At 53.9% G+C, this 23,872-nt stretch overlaps 1 protein-coding gene across 2 annotated transcripts; it reads left to right on the top strand.

Moving 5' to 3' along the window:
* Nucleotides 1-2,463: 2,463 nt before the first annotated feature.
* On the top strand, nucleotides 2,464-19,122 carry CANT1 (calcium activated nucleotidase 1). Of its 2 annotated transcripts, none has more exons than XM_070389203.1 (4): nucleotides 2,464-2,591; nucleotides 13,460-14,111; nucleotides 15,888-16,091; nucleotides 16,862-19,122. In XM_070389203.1, exons 2-4 carry the CDS (start codon nucleotides 13,481-13,483, stop codon nucleotides 17,230-17,232), a joined length of 1,206 nt encoding a protein of 401 aa, XP_070245304.1. In that variant the 5' UTR covers nucleotides 2,464-2,591; nucleotides 13,460-13,480; the 3' UTR covers nucleotides 17,233-19,122. The 2 variants fall into 2 exon arrangements, with proteins under 2 accessions (XP_070245304.1, XP_070245302.1); XM_070389201.1 differs by lacking the exon at nucleotides 2,464-2,591 and adding an exon at nucleotides 11,469-11,659.
* The last annotated feature ends 4,750 nt before the right edge of the window (nucleotides 19,123-23,872 follow it).

Here is a 23,872-nt window from a genome sequence, read left to right as displayed (position 1 = left end):
AGGTAATAATGAGGACAGTGGTATTGGAACTACTGTGAAAAATTACACCAGTACAACCTAATAGAAAGCCCCCCCAAACAGACCCACGTATATATGGAAACTTGATCTATGACCAAACAGGCATTGCATACATATCAATGGGAAAAGGATTATTTCCTAAAAAAACCACTGAGATATTGGGGCATCTGTAGAAGAAGAAATAGAAATGACCAAAATATATGATATACAATCTCTCAGTACTCAGACAGTATCCCAGAGAAGATATTTAATGCCATAGTTGGCAAAATTAATAACCTAATAATATCTCTGGAGTGACTTGATCTCTCATCCACTGCATAGTTTTATTTCTTGTTGTAAAAGTTATAATAGGCACTGTGAAAGTGAAAGTCACTCAGTAGTGCCCGACTCTTTGGGACCCAGGCCTGAATACTGAAGTGGGTAGCCATTCCCTTCGCCAGGGGATCTTCCCAACCCAGGAATTGAAACCAGGTCTCCAGCATTGCAGACGGTTTCTTTACTGTCTGAGCCACAAGGGAAGCCCATGAGTCCTGGAGTGGGTAGCCTAGCCCTTCTGCAGTGGATCTTCCCGACTCAGGAATCGAACCAGGGTCTCCTGCATTGCAGGCAGATTCTTTACCAGCTGAGCCACAGGGAAACCCAAGAATACTGGAGTGGGTAGCCTATCCCCTCTCCAAGTGATCTTCCTGAACCAGGAATTGAACTGGGATCTCCTGCATTGCTGGTGGATTCTTTACCAACTGAGTTATCAGGGACGCCCCATATATATAGAGAGATATCTTAATAAATAAAAGATTTGAAGAATTTAAAGTAATAACAATATATATGGTATATATGGTACTGGAGAAGACGCTTGAGAGTCCCTTGGACAGCAAGGAGATGAAGCCATTCAATCCTAAAGGAAATCAACCCTGAATATTCATTGGAAGGATTGATGCTGAAGCTGAAGCTCCAGTACTTTGGCCACCTGAGGTGAAGAGCCAACTCACTGGAAAAGACCCTGATGCTGGGAAAGATTGAGGACAGGAGGAGAAGCGAGTGACAGAGAATGAGATGGTTGGATCCCATCACTGAATCAATGGACGTGAGTTTGAGTAAACTCTGGAAGATAGTGAGGGGCTTCTGAGGTGACTCAGTGGTAAAGAATCTGCCTGCCAATGCAGGAGACTCAAGAGACACAGGTTCGATCCCTGAGTCAGGAAGATCCCCTGGAGGAGGAAATGGCAACCCACTTCAGTATTCTTGCCTGGAAAATACCATCGACAGAGGAGCCTGGTGGGCTGCAGTCCATGGGGTCACAAGGACTCAAATACTACTGAGCACAGCACAATCAGTCCAGGAGATAGTGAAGGACAGGGAGGCCTAGCATGCTGTAGTCCTCAGCGGTAGCTGAGTCGGACACAACTTAGCGACTGAACAAACACAAACATGGTGTATGGCCAGGATTTAGTTTAGCATGACAGGAAACAAATGAATTCAAGATGGGTCCCCCCACCCTAAAAAAAAAGGCAGAACCATGTCTAGCACATTTGCATTTTTTAAAAGGTAATTTAATGTATGTGTTTGTGATTAGTTTGTGCATCGTGAAATAGCTCTAGAAATAACCACAGAAAACTAGTAATAGTGATTGCCTCTGGGCAGGGAATGCCAAACAGGGTAGTGTGGGGGCGATTATTTTTCATTGTGCACCATTAATGTAATTTGAATTTTTCCCTTGTGCATGTGTAAGTTCTGTACACAGACCTTTTGTTTGGAAACGGATCAACGTTCTGATGTGGTCGATTCGAAGAGCCAAGGAGAGAGGCTCCGGGAAAATGAAAGTATTAGTTGCTCAGTCGTGTCCCACTCTTTGCGACCCCACGGACTGTAGCCCGCCAGACTCCTCTGTCCATGGGATTCTCCAGGCAAGAATACTGGAGTGGGTTGCCATGACCGCCTCCAGGGGATCTTCCCGACCCAGGGATCGAACATGTATCTCTTAGGTCTTGTGCACTGGCAAGCGGGTTCTTCGCCACTAGCGCCACCTGGGAAGCTCTAATGAATAAGGAGTGGGGAAAAATAAAGAAAAAAAAATACTGGAGTGGGTCGCTATTTCCTTTTCCAGGGATCGAAGCCTGCATTGCAGGCGGATTCTTTACCCTCTGAATGAGGGTGGCAGAAAGGGGTCCAAGCTTCCCTGCCTCCAGGAGAGGGATCCTGCAATCTCAGCTGGAGGAATAACAACTCCTTCCTCATAGACTTCATACCATCCCCTGCTTCCATTTTGGCCAAAGTTCTGGAATAACTCGCCGAAAACGGCCTGCGGGTGGAGCACACTGCCCTCGGGCCCCCTCCCAGCGAGCGGCTCCTCCCCCCGGACCTGCTCGCTGAGCAGCAAAAAAAAAACAAAAAACCACAACTCCCAGAAGCCGGCAGTGGGCGTCGGCGCGCAGCCGCGGAGCGAAGGCTGCCGGGAGCGTGTTGCCCGGAGGCGGGGCGAGCGCGCCGGGCGGAAGTCGGCCTCCCGCTGGGTCCCCGGCGCTACCCGCAGCGAGGCCCCGCCACCCGCGGGCCCCGGAGCCAGCCCGCACCGGGTGAGTGACGGCCTGCCGGCGGCTCGCCGGCGCCTGCTGTCCGCTCCGACCCCGCCGCGTCTCTCCTCCGACCCCAGGCTCCATCCCTCTTCTCCCTGAGCGGGGCCCCCGCCCCCCTTGACTCGCTGACTAGGGTGGGACGCCTCCCTCTCCTCTGACTTGTAAGACTCTTACCTCCTCTGACCTACGGGACACCTCCCCCCTCTGACTTAGGAGATACCTCCCTCGTGTGACTGCAGGACGACCCTCTCTGACCTGGGGGACTCGTCCACCCTCTGACTGGTACGGTCCACCACCCCTCTGACTGCAGGACTCCTGCCCCCTCTGACTTGTGGACACCTCGCCCCTCCGCCTAGGTTGGGACGTCACCCCCTCTGAGCCTGGGGGATGCATTCCCTTCCTGAGGCTTAACTATCCTTGAGGACAACCCTCTCCTGCTCGCTGTGATTTCATTACCAGCCTCTGTGACCTCTGCAGGGTTTCTCCTGACCAGTTAGGGAACCCCTCCCCTCTCTGACTGGCACTTTGTCACACCTGCAGCAGGTCAGCGTCCCCCCACCCCAGCAGGCCTTCCTCTCCTTCCCCTTTTTCCTTTTGCACCCAGACTGTCTGCCCTGCCCCCTCTCCACCCTCTCCTCCCCACCTTCTGGTCAGGATGGGCACCATTCCTAAGACAGGCGCTTTGCCCATCCCTGTGGTTTGTCGTGACCCTTGCGCTCATGTCCCTAGGCTTGGCAGGCACCTGAGGGTCCCCCAGGAGATGGGTGCCTCTTTGCACTCCAGCCCCATTTCCTATGGCTGCCTCAGGGTATGTGCTTGACATCTTTTCCTACCCGTTTCTGAACAAATTGTAGATGTGGGAGCCTGCATCTGCTGAGGTCAAGTGAATCTTGCTGGCCCTTCTGTCTAAGGACCAAACGTTAACAAAAGCACAGGGTCTCTGGGGGTCCATGAAAAGGAAGCAGGTGCTGTAGCCCTTCAGGAGCCCTAGGGTCTTTGCAGCCTCCCCCTCCTCTCCCTTGAGGAGCTTGATTGAGAAAAATCTGCCTGGGCTGGGCTGCGGGCCTTCCTCCAGCCCCCAGCCTCACCCCACAGGCCTGCCAGTGGAACAGCCCAGCCTGAGCCTGTGGTCTCGGTGGGGCTCCTCCCAGAAGAGCCAGCAAGTAGCCAGCCCCTGGGGCGCCTCCCTGCTGGCCTCAATGAGCCCTCTATTCGCTCTGAGAGGCACACCAACCAGCCAGCCACTCCCTCTGCACTTGGTAGGGGCCTCCCATCCTGAGAGTGTCTTTGGGAGAGGACTCAGGGGAGACGGATCGATTTGGTCAGGCACTGTCATGAGGCCTCTGCAGTGGTCTGGGGCCAGGATTCTCCATCTTCTCACTTTTTCCCGTCAGTTAACCTGACGAGATCAAGTTAACCAGTTAACCTGATCACACAAGGCACTGTGATGTCACAGGGTGGTGGAGGAAATCCCCTACGGGCAAGTATGCTTTGTGGCACCGTATGATCTGATTATTCCATTCCTTCTGTTAGCTGAAAGTCTGCTTTCTTCCCCCTAAAGATGTTACCCAAATGTAGTTCACCCCTTATTTTCATAGACGGCAGCAGTGATGTGTTTAAGCTGTTGATACTTGAGGGATTTCTTACCTGCCGGTCTAACTGCACCCTGCGCGTGTGCCCAGCCTCCCTGAGCCACAGATGTGGGGAGGAGGGACCCAGGGTGCAGGAGGAGTGGCTATGTCCGCCCTACTCCCTGACTGTGGCCTTTGAGGTGAGCACTGCAGGCTGCCACACACACACGCCCCTTTCATCTGAGTCTTGGGACTTGCCAGCAGCAACGTGGCAGTCCTCATGGCAGCTGTGGAGGGTAGGTGGACACATGCTCCAGTGTGTTCTCCTTCAGAAACAGAGTACTTCAGATCTGGGAATGTGGTCTGGAGTCCTGAATGGGTCTACACTGTGATAAGTCATTTCTCTATCGTTCAGATGATTGTGGAATGGTACCTAGGACACTGCAGGGAAAAGGGTAGTGATGTTACTTTTCCCTTCAGTAACACTCTGGACTGTGGAGATGCCTGGAAAGATATTATTAAATGCCAACGTTAGGGGAATCTAAAACTTTCATATTAATCTTTAAGGACCCCTGTGTTGATTTCCCGTTTCACTAGACTCAAGATGATCAATTAGAAAAAATAATCCTGGTGATAGAGAAATCTGGGAAGGTGTTCGGTTTTCTCGTTTCTTATATACCTTTTTTTTTTAAAATCCTACTTGTTTACCTGTAGTAGGTCCAGTCATTAAGTGGAACTCACAGTTTCAGGTTCTGAAGCAGAGCCCGACTTGCATTCTTGTTCAGCTAGGGGAACAAGTCGTGGGGAATGAGGCTGGAGTAGGGCCCCAGACAGCAGGGATCAGACGGGGCCAGACCAGATACTGTTATGGTTACTGACGGTGTGAGGTTGAGGTTGGAGCCCCCACAGAAGGGCTCCGAGGGTTGAGCGAGTCCCAGCGGCGTCTGCAGGTTGGAGTCCCCACAGAAGGGCTCCGAGGGTTGAGTGAGTCCCAGCGGCGTCTGCAGGTTGGAGCCCCCACAGAAGGGCTCCGAGGGTTGAGTGAGCCCCAGAGGTATCTGCCACTGAGCCCCCACAGAAGGGCTCCGAGGGTTGAGCGAGTCCCAGCGGTGTCTGCAGGTTGGAGCCCCCACAGAAGGGCTCCGAGGGTTGAGTGAGCCCCAGCAGTATCTGCCACTGAGAAAAGTGCCGGGAGGAAATGGCTTCTTGCAGGCGCAGCTCCACTGTCTGGAAGCAGGGCCTGATTCAGATGGATCATGGGATGAGTGTGTCCTCGTATTTGTGGGCTCTCTGCGTAAACCGCCCCAGTGACGTGTGGTTTTGTGTACGGCGCCTCACTTTCAACTGGAAAGATCACTTTTTGCTAAAAATCCTCCAAGTATAGCTTTAATGATATAACTGAAGCACACGCAGCCCTCCCATGATGGCAATAACTACAAGCTGTGGGTGATCCTGACACTGTGTGCCCACCCGGAGACAGAGCCGTGTGCGAACGGCCCTGCCCCTTTGGAAAAGCCGGAGGTTCTTTCTCTGTCTCCCTCCTTGTGGTTGGCAGAATAATGGCCCCCGCAAGATGTCCACATCCTGACCCCCAGAATCTACAAATATATCACGTGGCAAGGGGTTATTAGGGATTCCCTGGTGGCTCAGATGTAAAGAGTGCCTGTGATGCTGGAGACCTGGGTTCGATCTCTCGGTCGGGAATATCCCCTGGAGAAGGAGATGGCAACCCACTCCAGTATTCTTGCCTGGAAAATCCCATTCATGGAGGAGCCTGGCAGGCTACAGTCCATGGGGTCATGAAGACACAGCTGAGCGACTTTACTTTCACAAGCGGATATTAAGGTAGCAGATGGAATTAAGGTTGTTAACCCACAACCTTAAAATAGGGAAACCATGCTGGGTTATCGAGCAATCACAGAGCCTTTAAACGTGGAAGAGGGAGAGAGGAGAACTTCAGAGGGAGGTGACGGCAGAAAGGCCAGAGCGAGACAGTGTTGTTGCCGGCTTTGAAGGTGGAGGAAGGGGCCGCAAGCCAAGAAATGTGGGCAGCCGCGAGAAGCTGAGAAAGGCCAGCTCCTCGGAAAAGGACACAGCCCTTGATTTTAGTCCAGTGAGACCCATGTCAGACTTCCGTCCTCCAAGACCGTTAAGCGAGTTTGTGGTGTGTAAGCCGCCGAGTCTGTGGTGATTTGTTAATAGCAGCAACAGAAAACAAATTCACTCCTCTTGGGTAGTGACCTTAAAACAAGCCAGAGGGCTGAAAAATAAGTTACCTCGAGCTGTATGTAACCGGATTGAGCACGCAGTTGTGAATGCCTGTATACAGAGTAAGAGGAGCCTGGGAAGGTGCAGACTCAGGTAGGGCCCGGAGTTTCAGCCCTGACCTCAGTATTCATTGGAAGGACTGGTGTTGAAGCTGAACCTCCAATACTTTGGCCACCTGATGGGAAGAGCTGACTCATTTGAAAAGACCCTGAAGCTGGGAAAGATTGAAGGCGGGAGGAGAAGGGGACGACAGAGGATGAGGTGGTTGGATGGCATCACCAACTCAATGGACATGAGTTTGAGTCCTCAAACTCCAGGAGTTGGTGATGGACAGGGAAGCCTGGCGTGCTGCAGTCCAAGGAGTCACAAAGAGTCGGACATGACTGAGAATCTGGACTGAAAAGGACCTTTCCCCTCCTTCCTGATTTCCTTCCACTGTCCACCCTGTCCACATTCGAAATGGCCTAAAATAGTACAAAGTAGTAAGCCTTGGCAAGTCCAAAACAGAAAAATGCCTTGAATCAGGTCACTTTTTCCAGAAGCTGAGACAACACCGTCTGCATTCTTTGAGATGCCGTCTCGCTGGAGCTGTGAAACCCTTGGTGCCTAGTGCAGTCAATGGGATGAGTTCTTGACTTTCTAACCAGGAAGTGCCCTTTGGCAGTGAGCACAGCAGGAACTCGGAGGCCGGCCCAGCCCACTGTCTGGATAGGGCTCTCTAGGAGCGAGGTGGGGCCAGGAAGGCATTTGTTCCCGAGGGAGGAGAGTGGCTGCCCCTGAGGCAGCAGGGAGCAGGGAGGGGCCTCCTTATCTCTACACTGTGCTTCCTGCCTCCCTAGATCCTGAAGGGGGGTGGGGGGCGGATAGCCTTGGCAGCTGTCGTTAAACCTGTTTGCCCTGCCACCTGTCACACCCCTGTCCTGAAGGAATCTACAGAAAAAGGCTCTTGGCTGTGTCAGTGTCGCCACCCACTTTCTTCTAAGTCTTGGTAGAGTCCAGTGATGAAAGGCCCGTGAAAGTAGGGGTGTCAGAGCCTGTCCTCCTCCTTAACTGTAACCAGACCTCAAGGGGCTGCTGCTGCTGGGCTGGGGAGGCAGCGTCCCCCTGGGTGTACAGCAAGAGGTTGGTGCCGCCTCCCTTGGGTCTGGAGTCCACTGCCCAGTGGATAATCACCAGCACCCCACCTGGCTGTTTCCGGCCTGTCTTCTAAGGAAGTGCTGGTTCCACGGACACTGGAAAAGCAGGAGTGTCAGCGAGCCATTCTTGACACCCGCCCCAAAGAGAGGGGACCCGGAAGGAGATTAGAACGCGAACCTCCTGGGTGGTGGTTGCCCCTCGACAGCCAGGGACGTCTTTCCAGAGATGTTTCAGTGGGACTGGCGTGGGAGAAAGGAAGCCCCGAGGGGTGTGGTCCCCAGGGGTTTCTGAACGGGAGCAAAGGCAGGCATGCCCCCTGAACAGGTGAGCCTGGCCGGCCAAAGAGCTCATGACTTTCTACCACAGCAACTTGATTCCAGTTTTCCTGGTTATGTAAAGTCAGCCTGGGACCTCCCTTGTGGCCCAGTGACTAAGGCTGCGCACTCCCAATGCGGGAGGCTCAGAGTCAGCCCTTCATCTGGGAACTAGCTCCCACATGTGCAACTAAGACAGTGCGGTCAAATAAAACTAGTTTTTTAAAAAATCGATCCATTATGATGGCTGAGTGGGTAAAGAATCTGCCTACAACGCAGGAGAGGAGATGTGGGTTTGATCCCTGGGTCAGGAAGATCCCCTGGAGAAGGAAATGGCAACCCACTCCAGTATTCTTGCCTGGGAGAATCCCATGGACAAAGGAGCCTGGAGGATACAGTCCTTGGGGTCGCAAAGTCAGACACAACTGAGCGACTGAGCTCGAGCTGCACGTGGTGGTGACATTTAAACCGCTTCGCGTTCGGAGGTTCGTGGGCAGGGGGCAGGCCCTCCTGGGAACGGCTTTGTCCATTTCACCTCTCACCTGCGCTGGCTTGTCTCTTGGTTTTCGTGGATGGCAGGTTTTTGTTTTTTTAATGAAAATGCAAGCTCTCTCTTGGAGCTAGGCCTCCAGCAACAAGAGACTACAGGCAGCTCACCATCAGTTTTAGATGATAAACCGGCGGGTCGTGGCACGGCATGAAAACGAACCTGATTGGAAACTTTCTTTTTCTACAAAATAAAAATAATCCCTTGGGATGCCAAAGGAGGGATAGACACCAAGGTTGGGCTTTGATCCAGTGGTGAAGCTGAAGGGGCTTTCTGGAAGGCAGCCCAAACTCTCCGGTCACCAAAAGCAATCGAATAAGTGTTGATGTAGCAAAACGTGATCGAAGCCCAGGCCTCCTTTGATCTTGGGAGCCAACCTGACTGAGCAGAGTCCCTGGGCTCCTGGGGCTCAGAGTCAGTGGGGAGGCTGAGACCGGGTTGCAGCCAGAGAAACGGCAGAGCCCCAAGAGGTGCAGCCGGCATCAGGTACATTGATTTCTAGGCCTAGCCTCACACATCGCCACAGACTTCTCAGTTGAAAAGAGTACATGTGCTTCATTGTTCGGGAGGCCAGAAGCAGGTGTCATTTCACTGGGCTGAAATAGTGTGGGCAGGGCCGTGCTCCGCTGAAGGTGCCGGGGACAGTCCATCCTCGCCTCTTCCAGCTCCTTGGGGTCCTGTGCGTTTCTCGGCCGTGGTCACATGGCCTCCTCAGCCGTCACATCCCCCTCCCCGTTTCTGTGAGGACACGGTCACACTGAGGGCCCGCCTGGGCAATTCCATCGCAAGGCCCCCGACTGGCTCTCGTCTGCACAGTCCCTGTTGCCATAGAAGGGGACAGTCCCAAGTCCTGAGATCCAGCCTGGCTGCCTTTGGGATGTCAGCCCCTCACAGGAGGGACACTTACAGGGGGGTGGGGGGCACTTCACGTGGACGCAGGGCAGGAGGGGGACAGGACAGCAAGTGCTCTCATGAGACAGCCAGGAACTGCTAGGTGGGTGCATGTGGCTGAGTGGAGAAAGCGTCCTGTGCGAGTGTCTGGCACACGGATTGTGGGATCACAACAAGGCGGTGCTGAGCGTGGGGAGCGTGTGCGAGGATACAAAGCTTCGCCTGCAGGCTGAGGAGCTTGTCCTTTGGCAGGAAGGCGCTGGGGGGCTGGTAAAGATTCACTTTTCAGGAAAGTCTCAGTTGTGTGAAGGATGGATTGGGGAGGATCTTTTTCTCTGGGGGAGTAGAGCGTGGGTATTCTCAGCTTTGCGGGCCATCTAGTCCCTGGCTCTGGCCATGCCCACACTCACAGGAGTGGGCTGGGCCCTGTGCCAGCTTCGCCCGCAGAGCTGGGCCCCCCAGGCCTGAGCACAGCTGCTCGTAATGTGAGGAGGGAAGCGCTGGACAGCAGCGGGTGGTCAGTGCCAAGTCCCACAGCGTCTGACCCGGCGGCCATGGCCCTGGGAATCCGGTCCGTCATGTGCACAGTTTACACGTGGAGAGACGGAGATCCAGAGGAACGAGGTCACTTGCTTGAGGTCACGTGGCTGGTAACGGGCAGAGCTCAGGTTGCCCAGAGGTCTGGGTCATCAGGAGGCCAAGGTGAGACAAGACCAGGGCAGAGGCTGGGGCGGGGAGGGGAGTGGTGTGGAGTTGAGAGCTGGGGTGTGGACAGGTGAGGGGGCCTGGCACCCGCCAGGATGTGGCGGCGTGAGCGATTTGACTGCTGCCCAGGCTGGCGCTGAGAGCTGGGAGCGCCTCCGGCCAGCGGTGCCTTCCTGCCCAGAACCTGCTGCAGGCGCGGGAGGCTCAGCAGCTGGGCTCCTGGCCTGGATTCCAGGGAGACATTCGGGCTGGGAGGGTGTGGATTCAGAAGGAGAAGCGGTGGGTGACGAGGAAGGAGCCCGCCTTGAGGGCCGAGAAGAGAGGGAAGAGGACCGCAGACAGGTCACCACTGGCGGCCCCGTGGCTGCTGGCAGGAGGTGCAGCGGGACACCCTGTGTCTGGGCCCCAGGAGCAGGCCTGCCTGTGGGTGGGGCGTCTCCGGGGCCAGCAGTGGACCCTAGCTAGGACCGGGGAGAGGGCCCTCCTCCGGGATGGGGGGGGTGGGCTCTGCCTTCATTCACAGAGGCACGATGTCACCCTTTCACATACCGAGCGCTACCAGTACCTGAGAGTGTACCCTGGAGCTGGAACAGTGGCTCAGATGGGAGATATGGACAAGTATAGACTGAGAAGGAACCAGTAGAGCAGGCATGGCTGACCTGACCCTGAGCAAGCAGGAAGTCCTCCCCCGGACTGAGGCCGGGGAGCCGGGTGGGCTCCACTGGGCCCTAGCTGCTGGTGGCGTCCTCAGAGTCTGCTGGGAGCGAGTGACGGGGGGACACCAGGACCGCGACACAGAAATGAAGAGCCCACCAGGGGCTGTGAGGGCACACAGCACGATGGAGACACGTCTGCCCTGGCAGGCACTCTGCCCACTGCCCCTGCAGCCCTGTGACGGCAGGCAGCTTGACCGTCCGGCTGGATCCAGGGCCAGAGGTTTGCGTGTACCTAAGCTGGAGTGCAGGGGCAAGGAGCCTCAGCTGCTCAGGAAGTGGGTGTCTTTTTCATTCCTTCGGCGCAGTATGCTGTGGGGTAGAGGGTGGGCAGGGAGGCCTTTCTGAGGAGTGCGAGCAAGACCGTCAGGAGCCGGGGCAGGACGGCGAGCCCTGTCTGGGGGACGCGGGGTAGAAGAGTGGTTGGTCGGCAGGCAGAGGAGCCGGCTTGCCGGGGCCAGGTTGGGGTTGACAGGGGTTGTGTAACTAGCGAGGGTTTGCTCCCAAAGCAGGGAATGACACGCCAAAGGGACTGGCTTGAATGGCAGGTGTCGGTGCCCGCAGGGCACCAGTGGGTGTCGGGGTCGGGGGGTAGCAGCAAGAAGGTGCCTGCGTGGTTCCTGTGAGAAGGGGCTGTGGGAGCCGATGGCGAGGAGGCAGGCAGCCGGGTCGCTGGGGCTGACAGAGCAGATGCTGCAGACGGAGGGGGATCGGGGCCACACCTGAGCTTTTTGAGGTGGTGGTGGCTCATAACTTTTGGTTGAAGTGTGTTCACATGGAGAGTTGTGTCTCCCAGGGTTTTCATGGAAGTTTTGACCAGGACAGCTGTGACTATGGCCATCCGCCATCGCTGCTTCGATTCCTGAGGGAAGAATTGCAGGCGAATGTGTGTCAGAAATCCAGGCAGAATCTTGACCAGGAGGTGAGATGCAGGAGCTGAGAGCTCAGTGGTGACGGTGGGCTGGACGTGGACAGCAGGCAGCTTCGGCCTGGCCGTGCTTTTGAAGCCGTGGTTTGGCGAGACCAGAGCTGGGGCCAGGACTCCTGCTTTCCCTCGAGGTCCCCAGCGACCAGCTCACATCTCCATGGCAAATTGGGGGACTGCTTCCTGGGGGCGGGGGAGCCCTCTCCCAGGAGGGGAGTCGGGCCCATGCCCAGGGGAGGGGAGGAGGACTCCGAGGCCGTTCCGCAGAGCCCCGATGTCTTACCTGCTCCTTAGAAGTCCCTTTTCTGTACTTGACCCTCTGGCCAAAACCTAAGAATCTGTCCGGAAAGCAAGGGGATGGGAGGCCTGTTTGCCATATGGGCCTGTTGCCTTCATTTTCCATCCCAGGAGCCAGCCCACATGGTCTACAGTGTGGTGGGGGGTGGTTCACAGAACTGCCAAGTCCCCTTGTGAGTCCCCACACCCTTCCCAGCTGCCACCTGGCGGAGCGAGGAGCATCTACGCAGAGAGTCAGCCGTTAGTTGTTTGGGGGCCAAGGCAGAAATGCTCCGTGGCCTGAGGGACCTTTCTCAGGCTGAGAGCTGCCAAGTCACAGCTGAAGGTCGAGACTGAGAGTGGCCACGGGCCAGTGTTCTGCTGCTTCTGCCCCTGGTGCTGCTGTGACCTGTGAGCTGCCGTGGTCTGTGCTGGGGACAAGAGCCGCTGTTCCTGGCCACCACCACCTCCCCCGGAGCTCAGCCTCCAGCTACACCCGGGGAGCGGGCTGGGCCGAGCCACGCTGTCCTTGGAGCTGAAGTGCTGACAGGCAGGGCTCCAGGGATGAGGACGCATCAGCCTCTGGACCCTCAGCCTTTTGCATGACACAAAGGTGCCAGGGGACAGATGTTGCCAAAACCTGCACTGTTTCTGTTTGGCTTGATTGTGTTCCATAGTTGATTTGAATGGGCTTCCCCAATGGCTCAGCGGGTAAAGGATCCCCCTGCAATTCAGGAGACAGAGGAGGTGCAAGTTCAATCCCTGGGTCGGGAATATCCCCTGGAGGAGGAAATGGCATCCCACTCCAGTATTCTTGCCTGAAAAGTCCCATGGACAGAGGAGCCCGACAGGCTACAGTCCACGGGGTCACGGCAAGTCAGACATGACTGAGCAACTAAGCTCAGCACAGCACGTTTCTGTTTGGCTGACTGTATTTTATGCTTTATTTGAATATCACAGAAACGTAACCCAGGAGGACGTAGCTCCCTCACTGAGCATGTGTCTGCTCTGTGCACTGTTCTAGTAGCCGGGGGCGCAAATGAATAAACTGTAACCTGATGTCCAGTGGTGACAGGTGCCAAGGAAAGGATGGAGGCTGCCGTCGGGAGCAGAGCCGTCAGGGAGGGCTTTCTGGCTTAGGTGACCTTTGCTTAAAATGGACCTGTACTCTCTCTGATAGTTTGTCCTGCCCAACCCTCCCTTCCTCCCCGCCTGCCACATGCCCTCTCCCAAGACTGCAAAGCACCAGCTTATGCAGAACTCTCTCTCACTGAGCTTTGTGTCTTGCCAGCTGGGACAGAGGACATGGAATGCTTTTGCTTTGGAAAGACTTTTTCCTGCTGAAAAGAGTAAACAAAGACACTGCAGAGTCAGGGTTTACTTAGGCCAAGGGGGCAGCAATGGCTGAGTCGTGGCCACGCCAGTCACCCTGGACGAGGCCGCCTTGGACCGTACGCCCGCTCGTAGGTGGGGCACTGTGCCCGGCAGGTCGTGACCGCTCTCCTTTCCCCCGCGTTGCAGGTCCCGCCGCCCTTCAGTCTGATGCCCGTCCAGCTGTCCAACCCCCCGGAATGGAATGAGTCTATGCACTCTCTCCGGATCAGCGTGGGGGGCCTTCCCGTGCTGGCGTCCATGACCAAGGCCGCGGACCCCCGCTTCCGCCCCCGCTGGAAGGTGATCCTGCCATCCTTCGTGGGCGCCGCTGTCCTCTGGCTGCTCTACACCCACCGCCCCCCTCCTGGCCGGCCCCCCCTGCCCAACACCCACAACTGGAAGCCCGTCCAGCCACCTGCTGCCCGGTACAATGACACCTACCCACTGTCTGCCCCCCAGAGGACGCCGGGCGGGACGCGATACCGGCTCGCTGTTATTGCTGACCTGGACACAAAGTCCAGGGCCCAGGAGGAGAACACCTGGGTCAGTTACCTGAAGAAGGGTCATCTGACCCTGTCAGACAGCGGGGACCGGGTGGCCGTGGAGTGGGACCAAGGCCATGAGGTCTTGGAGTCCCACCTGGCAGAAAAGGGGCGGGGCATGGAACTGTCGGATCTGATCGTCTTCAACGGGAAGCTCTACTCCGTGGACGACCGCACAGGCGTGGTCTACCAGATCGAAGGCTCCAGGGCCGTGCCCTGGGTCATCCTGTCCGACGGCGACGGCACCGTGGGGAAAGGTAAGTCGGGCCGTCTGTCCCTGGGCTCGTTGCGGTGCTGGAGATCAGGTCATCCGGTTGGTTCTCAACACATGCACAGCAAAGCAGTCGCTGGTCCAGGGGTGGACGTCGGGGAGATCTCGTCTACCCCACCTCTGACCTGCAGCTCCCGCAGCCTGAGCAGAGTCCTCGGAGACCTCAGACCGAAGCCGCGCCCAGGAGTGTGAGCTTCTGCTGGGGGCTGGCGGGGAAGCGGGGTCTCTCCCAGAGGAGCGCTGGGCCTTGCCCTCAGGGACAGCCCCTTTCTGCGTCCTCAGCTGTGTCAGTGTCTTGAGCGCACGCTGGGACTGTGCCCTCCACGTGGCTTGGCTTTAAAGCTGGGGCATCAGGTTTGCTCATTCTGAACTGAGACTTTGTTAAAAAGCAAACTGCTCATTTCTGAAAACCCAGCAGGGGAGGGTCTGAGTGTGAACAGCAGTGCCTCCCACCCCGACCTTGAGTGGAGTCCGACCTCTGGCATCGGCTATGCCAGCAGGCAGGTAGCAGAGCTGTGGGAGGGAGCCTGTGTGCCCAGAACCTTCACATGGAGCAGCGGGAGAGTTGACACCAGCTTCCATGCATGTGGCTGGATCTGCACCTGCTAGAAAGCCAGGCTCCACTGCCAGCACCTGGGGTCAAAGGAGAAATCGCATTAACTCACTGGGCCCTGGGCTGGCTGCCAGGGCCTCCTTCCCTCGAAGTGATAAAAATCTGTCCCGACTTTGCCCGAGGCTGAGCAGGTTGGCAGGACTCTCTCTCAGCCACCGTTTTATTGAAAACTTCGGTTGCCCGCTTTCTGCTTTAGGCCGGCCGCGCGTGTCCGGCACCATCCAGCAGTTCTGCTTGCCCTTCGGGTCTGGAGGATAGTGGGATAGAGGGAGCTCGGGGTTGCCCGGTGGTCTGTCCCCCGGAGGAGATCACAGGAAGTCAGTGGGTCCCCCAGAGCCACCTGCAGAGAAGCATCCTGAGGTGAGGGTTGCAGCCACAGCTCCTTGGGCCAGCCGGAAGTTTGCAAAACATTTGGGAATAGGCACAGATTAGAACACAGTGTAGGAACAGGTGAGAATATGCTAGAACAAAGTGCCCACACAGCCTTCACAACTAGGCTTATGGTAAGTGAATCCATCTAAGAAAATAAACACACTGATTGGCGTGGCTACTGTGCGCATCTGTGCTGAGCCCCACTACGCTCTGGCCGCTGGCGCATAAATCCCTCGGGGGTGTGGCTGTGTGACCAGCACTTTGCTGCGTTTTCCCAGGGTTGGGCGTAGTCTGATGGGGTTGACATGACAGTTGGAAAAACGGGGAGGTTGGGGTCTGCAGAGATTGTGAGTGGAGGGCCACTTTTCTGGCTGGGGGGGAGGACTAGGCTGCTCCACTGGGGGGTTCACATGGGTTAAGGAGGCGGGGATCCAGCAGGGTTCCTGGGGTGAGTTTGGGAGGAAGATGCTAGAGGGCAGGGAGAGAGGAGCCAGGAGTCAGAAGGCAGAGGTGGTGCCCGTCTGCCCCACGTGAACGCCGTGGTGTCTGCTCTAAGGAGAGGGGCCCGACCGCCCACCCTCGAACGGAGCTGCGAGCTGGCTGGTCCATCCCCTATCCTCTTGTCGTCGCCCCAGGTTGAGTCCAACATGAGTGACCTCTGCCACCTAGAGCTGCCGGGCCCAGAGGGCTCTCTGCTCTGCCCTGACTGAGCCCATGGGCCAGGCCAGCAGAAGGCTGGCCCTCGCCTCAGCCCCGCCCCTGTCTCCCTGTCCCCAGGCTTCAAAGCTGAGTGGCTGGCCGTGAAGGATGAGCATCTGTATGTGGGCGGCCTGGGCAAGGAGTGGACCACTGCCACGGGGGAGGTGCTGAATGAGAACCCAGAGTGGGTGAAGGTGGTGGGCTGCAGAGGCAGCGTGGACCACGAGAACTGGGTGTCCAGCTACAACGCCCTGCGGGCTGCTGCCGGGATCCGGCCGCCAGGTGAGAGCCAGGCCCACGGATGGGCACCGTGAGCTTGCTTGTTAGACCATTCAGCTGTCTCTGATGGTTGCTCCCACCAGGCCTCTCGGTTCTGGGGCCAGCGAGCTGTTTTTGCTTTTCACCCAGGCTCACTCGGTGGGCTCAGACAGTAGCCCCGTCAGCAGTGTCCTGGGGGCTGCCCCGAGGTCAGGCCTCGCCCCTGACCTGGTGGTGGGAGCAGGTGCACGAAGCTTTGCTGCTTTGCCCTCATTTCTGGAAGTCATGGTTTATTTTAGGGAGGGGCGGTGCTTGGAGCAGGCTCAAGCACATGACTAAGGTCACAGCTTCACCTCCAGATAGGCTGAGTTCCCATCCTTTTTGGCTTAGAGGCAGCCTCTCCTACCTGCCCTGATCCGTCTTCTCAGATCAGACCTAGTGTTACTCGTGCCTCTTCCAGAAGCTCTCTGCTCTGCGCCCCGAGAGAGGTGAAATAGCACCAAGGAGGTGAAATACAGACAGACCTTGTAGCCATGGCTACTCAGCAGTGCTGGGGGAGCCAGCGAGGGAGGGTGGCCAGAGAGGCGGCCCAGCAGAGGCTCACGCGGCCCCGTGGGCTCTGTCCTGCTGGGTTCAGCCACTCTGGACAGACGGACAGCTAAAGAAAACGGTGCTGCTGGCTGGGCGCCGGGCTGCTCGCGGGTGTGCATGCGGGGCGCCGTGACCGTGCTGCCCGGGCGCCGGTGCTCGCGGGTCCGCACGCGGGGCGCCGTGACCGGCCTGTGTGTCCCCAGGCTACCTCATCCACGAGTCTGCCTGCTGGAGCGACACGCTGCAGCGCTGGTTCTTCCTGCCGCGCCGCGCCAGCCACGAGCGCTACAGCGAGAAGGACGACGAGCGCCGGGGCACCAACCTGCTGCTGAGCGCCGCCCAGGACTTCGGGGACATAACCGTCCAGCACGTGGGGGCAGTGGTCCCCACCCACGGCTTCTCCTCCTTCAAGTTCATCCCCAACACCGACGACCAGATCATCGTGGCCCTCAAGTCTGAGGAGGACAGCGGCCAGATTGCCACCTACATCATGGCCTTCACGCTGGACGGACGCTTCCTCCTGCCCGAGACCAAGATCGGGAGTGTGAAGTATGAGGGCATAGAGTTCATTTGAACCAAGAGAAGTCAAGATGACAAGCCAGGCCGAGGGGTAGACGGTTTTAAGCTACGTCAGGACTCAAGTTTCATAAAAACCCGACGACTGCACTTTGACGTGATGTTTAGTTGATCCTTTTTTCTTGTTTTGATTTTTTTTTTTTTTTTTTGAACTCTTGAGGTGCGTGCCTGGTTTAGAAATTTCCAGAACTGGGAGCTCAGTCCCAGCCTGAGATGTGGCTTCTCAGAGGGGAACAGAAGTGGCGGGGTGGGGGTGTCTCCCAGAGCTGCAGGCCGGACATTTCCCTGCGCCTCCACCTGGTGGTGGAAGCTAGTCATTGCAGGCATCTTAATTTGGGGCCCATCCTCCGATTCAGCCCTTTCTTCCATCTGACCTCCTTTTCTTTTCTCTCCATTTCTTCTCCTGCTCAATAAATATTTCTTGAGCTCCTACTGTGTGTCAAGAACTGTGCCCTCTCTGGGAACCCAACAGTGAGTCTGCCCAGTGGGGCTGCCAGCCTGGTGCGCCTGGACCACCCGTCTTCTCTTCCTTGTGAACCTCAGGCATTAAATCCACCCCTCCAGGCCCCTGGAAAAGAACCTATTTACACTGCAGGACCTCACAGGGCTGTGAGGGCAAGGGCAGGCCTCCGGGAACACGTCTGCTCAAAGTGCCCACCATCTGCCCCACGTCAAACTTCTCCATTCAAGGGTCTGGCCCCGTATATTCTGTCTTCAGGAAAATTCTGTGCCTGCGTAGCACTTTGAAGTTTTAATTATTAGCTTATATATTAATTAGTTTCCTTTCTTATAAAATGGAATCGGCAAATCTTATCAAGAGCAAAGTCCTGTAGTTAAGAAATTCATTCCCGGCAGTGAAGAAAATGGTAATTAAGCAGTTACAGTCCATAAGGCAAGTTACAATGATAAGGACACAATACCTTTTTCTAGCAATTATCAGAAATTGCCATTTCTTTAAAGACTTCCACGAATGACTTGAATGTGTAATTCCTGAGTCAAAGAGGGGCCCCAGGCTCTGGCAAGCCTGCACCTGGCCCCCGACACTGGGCTCCCTTACCCTGGGACTTGTGGATGAGGCCTACCTGGTCTGGCAATTTCTGTCCTGGCCTTTTATTTCTCCGCTTCCCTGTTAGAGTTTTGCAGCCTCTTCTTTATAAAAACTTCACAGAAACTTTGGCACGTCTTAGTCCCTGTGGTCTCTTCTCCGTACCCCAGGGTAAAGGTGGAGGGTTTGGGACACAGGTCAGCCAGAACCGAAGTCTAGAAGGGCCATCACCATCAGCCCACGGCACCCCTCTCCCAGAAGCTACCTCACCTCTCAGGAGAATGTAGGGTTTGTGATGGCCAGGAAGGGCCGTGTTTTAGGCTCTGGCTGTTGTCTTGTGAACCTCTGTCTTGTAGACTTTTCCCACTTTGGAATTTTAATACAAATGCTCTGAGGGGACCCAGGAAGGATCCCTCGTTCCTGCGCGGTTGTTTCTTCCACTATAACACTAACAGCAGGAGAGTAGAAAACAAGGTTTGGAACAGACATGTCTCTCTAGAGCTCAGCTCCCACTGTACACAGTCTGAAGGCCCAAGTCTTCTCTGACTTGGCTTACCTGGGCTCCCTGACCCACCTCCTTGATAAATATCCACGACATTCAGGGCTGTGTGATATTAAAAATACCAGAGATGAAATTAGGAAGGTTGGAGGACTAGGGACATTCTCTGGGTTGAGGTCTAAGCCCCAGGTGCCCAGAAGCTCCATTTTCACACAGTGATTTTCAAGTATTTTAAAGCTAGACTTTCCCCCACCCCCACCCCTGTTCGCTGCTGTAAGCATAATGATTGTGTTCCCTTCCTACTGGAGCCATTGTTTTGTAAACAATAAAGTGAATTCTCTTTGTCTTCTGGTCTGTGTTGGCTTTTGGCACTGCCGCAGGGGATATGAGAGCCAGTTCACACAGGGGCTCAGAGAAGGGTGCACTTCCTGTGGGGATGAAGAGGGATCCTGGCAAGGAACGAGCCAGAAGCATTCTTGATGCAGGATGGCCGGGGTGCCATGGGAGCTCATGGGATTGGGACCGTGGACCTTTGTGGACTAGAAGCCTTTATGGAAACCACATCAGCCAGTCCAGCTTGTCCCTAAGCCTGAAGATGCTGTTTTGGTCAGACTGATAAAGAATATAGGTTCTGGTTCCACTCCAGGTTCCAGTCCTGGCTCTGACACTTTGCAACTGTGTGACCGTGGTTGGATCAGCTAACCTCTCTGTGCTTGTATTTCCTCATCCGTGAAAGGACAGCGATAATGGAGCTACTTCACAGAGCTGTCATGAACAGTAAATGAGTCCATACACAGATTAGCATCTACTTATCCATTTTCTTGGAGGCTACTAGAAGATTGGCAGGGAGGTGGGCTCCAGCAAGAGTTCTTGACTGGTCCAGATGTCGTTAGGTGTCTGATGAGCCTGCAGGAACCAACTAGATCATTCTGGAGGACATTGGGGGCCCTAAGAGGAAGGAACCTCTAAGCTCTAACCCTAACCCTAAGAGGAAGGAACCTGGAAGGAGGCAGGTGTAGGTCAGGGTGCCCGTCCTCCTCCATCCTTTCCCCATCCTGCTCAGCCTCCCCAGAGGCTGACGTGAGTGAGCCTCTGCACCTCCTCAGCACACTCTGGGACTGACCCCCAACCAGCAGGAAGCACCGATTCCCTCTCCAGGGCTGCCTGCCTCTTGCACTACCTCCAGGAACTACTTCCTGCCTTTGTCGCTTCTGGCCTGGGAGTAGCCAGAGCTCCAGATACCAGCTGCACCAGCTCACTCACACCTTGTAAATAGCTCCCCTGTCTTTAAAGCTTCCTTAGAGTATCCTAATCTGGGACCACCTGCTGCGAGCCTGACCAGGACAGTCAGGGAGGAGACTCAACCGTCAAAACCACGCAGGTGTCAAGTAAGGAGGCCGAGTGTTTCCAGGGGCCCGCAGTGAGGAAGCAGTCCTCAGGAGGACAGTCCCAGGATGGGAGATGGGGAGCCAGAGCACATCGAGCTGAGGAGGGGAACAGGGTGAGCAACTGCACATGGAGGAGGAAGGCAGAGAAAATCGGCGCTTGACTGTATCTTAAGCAGCTGCGACACTCTGGGCTCCACACGACTTGGCCTGCCTAGCACTCACACTCGCAATTCATTAGTGTTAGTCACTCAGTTGTGTCCGACTCTTTGTGACCCCATAGCCTATAGCCCGCCAGATTTCTCTGTCTTGGGATTCTCCAGGCAAGAATACTGGAGTAGATTGCCATTTCCTTCTCCAGGGGATCTTCCTGACCCAGGAATCAAACCTGGGTCTCCTGCATTGCAGGCAGATTCTTTACCATCTGAGCCACCAGAAGTGAAGTCGCTCAGTCATGTCCGACTCTTTGTGACCCCATGGACTGTAGCCTACCAGGCTCCTCCGTCCATGGGATTTTCCAGGCAAGAATACTGGAGTGAGTTGCCATTTCATTCTCCAATTCATTAGCAAAAAAGAAATTCCCAAAAGTCATCTCAGAACTAGGTGAAAGAAAATGAGACTAATTTCTTTCCAAATGTTAATCCTGTCTTCTTTATGCACTTCTGCTGGCTTCCCTGGTGGCTCAGAGGTTAAAGTGTCTGCCTGCAATGAGGGAGACCTGGGTTCGATCCCTGGTTCAGGAAGATCCCCTGGAGAAGGAAATGGCAACCCACTCCAGTATTCTTGTCTGGAGAATCCCATGGTTGGAGGAGTCTGGTGGGCTACAGTCCATGGTGTTGCAAAGAGTCAGACACGACTGAGCAACTTTACTTACTTGTGCACTTCAAATTGGTAAATTATACCTTAATAAAACCGTTAATAGATTTGGGTAAAGCAAAAATAAAATACCTTCACACAAAGAAAATTCCGAGGCCAAATGTCTTTATTGGTAAATTGTGTCTAAGACATTTAAGGAAGAAGTTGTAAGGAGCCAACACAAAATCTTCCATAATTTGGGGAACTGGGAACACCCTCAATTCATTCTGTGAGGGCATCACTGCCCTGATACCAAAACCAGACAAATAGAAGAAAAATACAAACCCTCGTGAACGTAGAAGCAAAAATCCTTGACAAAAATTTAGCCAGTTGAATACAATGTCCTGTAAAATGGACAATACTTCACGACAGACTGTGATTTACTCCAGGAATGCAGGGTTGGTTTAATATTCTAAAATCCACGTAATCCACCATATTTAACAGATGAAGAAGGTAAAACCGTATGATAATCTCAAAAGATAGAGGAAAAAAAACCGGATGGAATCCAGTACTCATTCATGATTTAAGAGCAAACGGAGACTTCCCTGGTGGCCCAGTGGCTGACTCCAGGCTTCTGCTACAGGGACGTGGGCTCAGTCCCTGGCTTCAGAACTAAGATCCAGCAGGGTGCAGGGCCAAAAAAGAGGATTTGTTAAACACTAAGGATATATTTTCTGAACATTTGTCATAATAAAAATGAATTTTCTTAATACTTTAAATATTTTTAAAATAATAAATACAAGTGGGAAAAAAAAAACCTCTTTGCAAACTAGAAATAAAAGGAACTTCTTTAAGCTGGTAAATGGTGTCTGTGGAAAAAACCTTTAGCTAACATAATACTACATGGTAAAAAAACTTTGCTTTGAAGGCTGGGAACAAAGCAAGAATCGGCATTCTCCACTTTTTTTTCCCCTACCACTTAACTTTCTGTTTTGAAATCATTTTAAGCCACAAAGAAGTTGCCAAACTAGAATTAGTGTTGCTGTGTTCCCTTCATGCTGTTACACAACCACAGCTCCGTGATCAAACTAGGAAATTGGCAATGTGCTCGTCACTGTTCTTCACCCACCATCTCTTACGAGGTCCCGGACAGTGCAATTAGGCAAGAGAAAGCAGAATCTTTAGATTGGGAAAGAAAGGGTAAAACTGTCTTTTTTCACCAAGGACAAGTTCAACTAGATAGGAAAACCCTAAGGACTCTTCAAAAAAGATCTAACAGCTGAGTTTAGCAGAGCTGAAGGATACACAGTTCACATATGGAAATTAGTTTCATTTCTGTGCAGTGAACAACTGGAAATTTTTTGAGACAGCAGCATTTATAATAGCACCCCAAAACGTGAAACAGATAAAAGTCTAACAAAATATGTACAAGATCTATATGCTGAAAGTATAAAATCCTGATGACTGGCGATACCAAGTATTAGTGAGCATTTAAACCACTGAAACAGTAATAGGAATTGCCAGTAGGGATGCAAAAATGGGTTCAGCTGCTTTGGAAATTTGACAGTTTCTTAAGAAGTTAAATACACACCAACCATGGGACCCAGTAATCCTGTCCCTCCACAAAAGAAATAAAAACTGACATTCACACAAAGACTTGTCTCCAAACGTTCTTAACAGTTTTATGTGTAATACAGTAGCCGTCCCCCACCCTGACCCCTGTATCTGCAGAAGATACTTTCCAAGACTCCATTGGATGCCTGAAACTGTTCAATTCAGTTCAGTTGCTCAGTTGTGTCTGACTCTTTGCGACCCCATGAACCGTAGCACGCCAGGCCTCCCTGTCCATCACGAACTCCCGGAGTCTACCCAAACCCATGTCCATCGAGTCGGTGATACCATCCAACCATCTCATCCTCTGTTGTCCCCTTCTCCTCCTGCCTTCAATCTTTCCCAGCATCAGGGTCTTTTCAAATGAGTCAGCTCTTCGCATCAGGTGGCCAAAGTATTGGAGTTTCAGCTTCAACATCAGTCCTTCCAATGAACAACCAGTGTCGAGTCCAGTTTGACAAGCAGGGTTTCCGAAAGCACGATACAGCAAGAGAATGAGAAATGAGACACAAGAATTCAGAGAAAAGCGAGGATCAGGGGACCAACGCCGCTCCAAGGTGAAGGAGCCGAAACTGAATCCAAGCCGGCTTTAGTATACTTTCAGCCGGGAATGAAAGAGTAAGCGGGGAGTTAAATTATAAATCATGTGGCCTTCAGGGCCAAAGAACAAAACAATCATTAACCATTGAGTAATTAGGAAATAGCAATCAATAACACATCAGTAACTAAGACTAATATTCTTATCTATAGATTTTCCACCAGATATGTAAAACATATGACTCTGAGACACCAGTTGAGAAATAGTCTGGGGTCCGTCTTCCGACCCCAGGATCATATCCTGTTTTCGAGACTATGAACTGTTCCCTCTGGACTTGTTCCAAGAGTTTCATGCCTTATAGCATCCAGTTTATCAATAATTATAAATTTCTTTTGCGGCCCTTGCCAGGGCCTGCTTTTCTTTTATTCTTCCTGTCTCCTACAAACCAGGACTGATCTCCTTTAGGATGGACTAGTTGGATCTCCGTGCAGTCCAAGGGACTCTCAAGAGTCTTCTCCAACACCACAGTTCAAAAGCATCAAGTCTTCGGCGCTCAGCTTTCTTTATACTCCAACTCTCACATCCATACATGACTACTGGAAAAATCATAGCCTTGACTAGACGGACCTTTGTTGGCAAAGTAATGTCTCTGCTTTTGAATATGCTATCTAAGTTGGTCATAACTTTCCTTCCAAGGAGTAAGCGTCTTTTAATTTCATGGCTGCAATCACCATCTGCAGCAATCTTAGAGCCCAGAAAAGTAAA

This window comes from Bos mutus, chromosome 19 (genome assembly GCF_027580195.1).
Source record: "Bos mutus isolate GX-2022 chromosome 19, NWIPB_WYAK_1.1, whole genome shotgun sequence".
Taxonomy (NCBI): domain Eukaryota; kingdom Metazoa; phylum Chordata; class Mammalia; order Artiodactyla; family Bovidae; genus Bos; species Bos mutus.
Note: the sequence above shows the minus strand (reverse complement) of the source record. Positions and strands in the feature narration are given on the sequence as shown.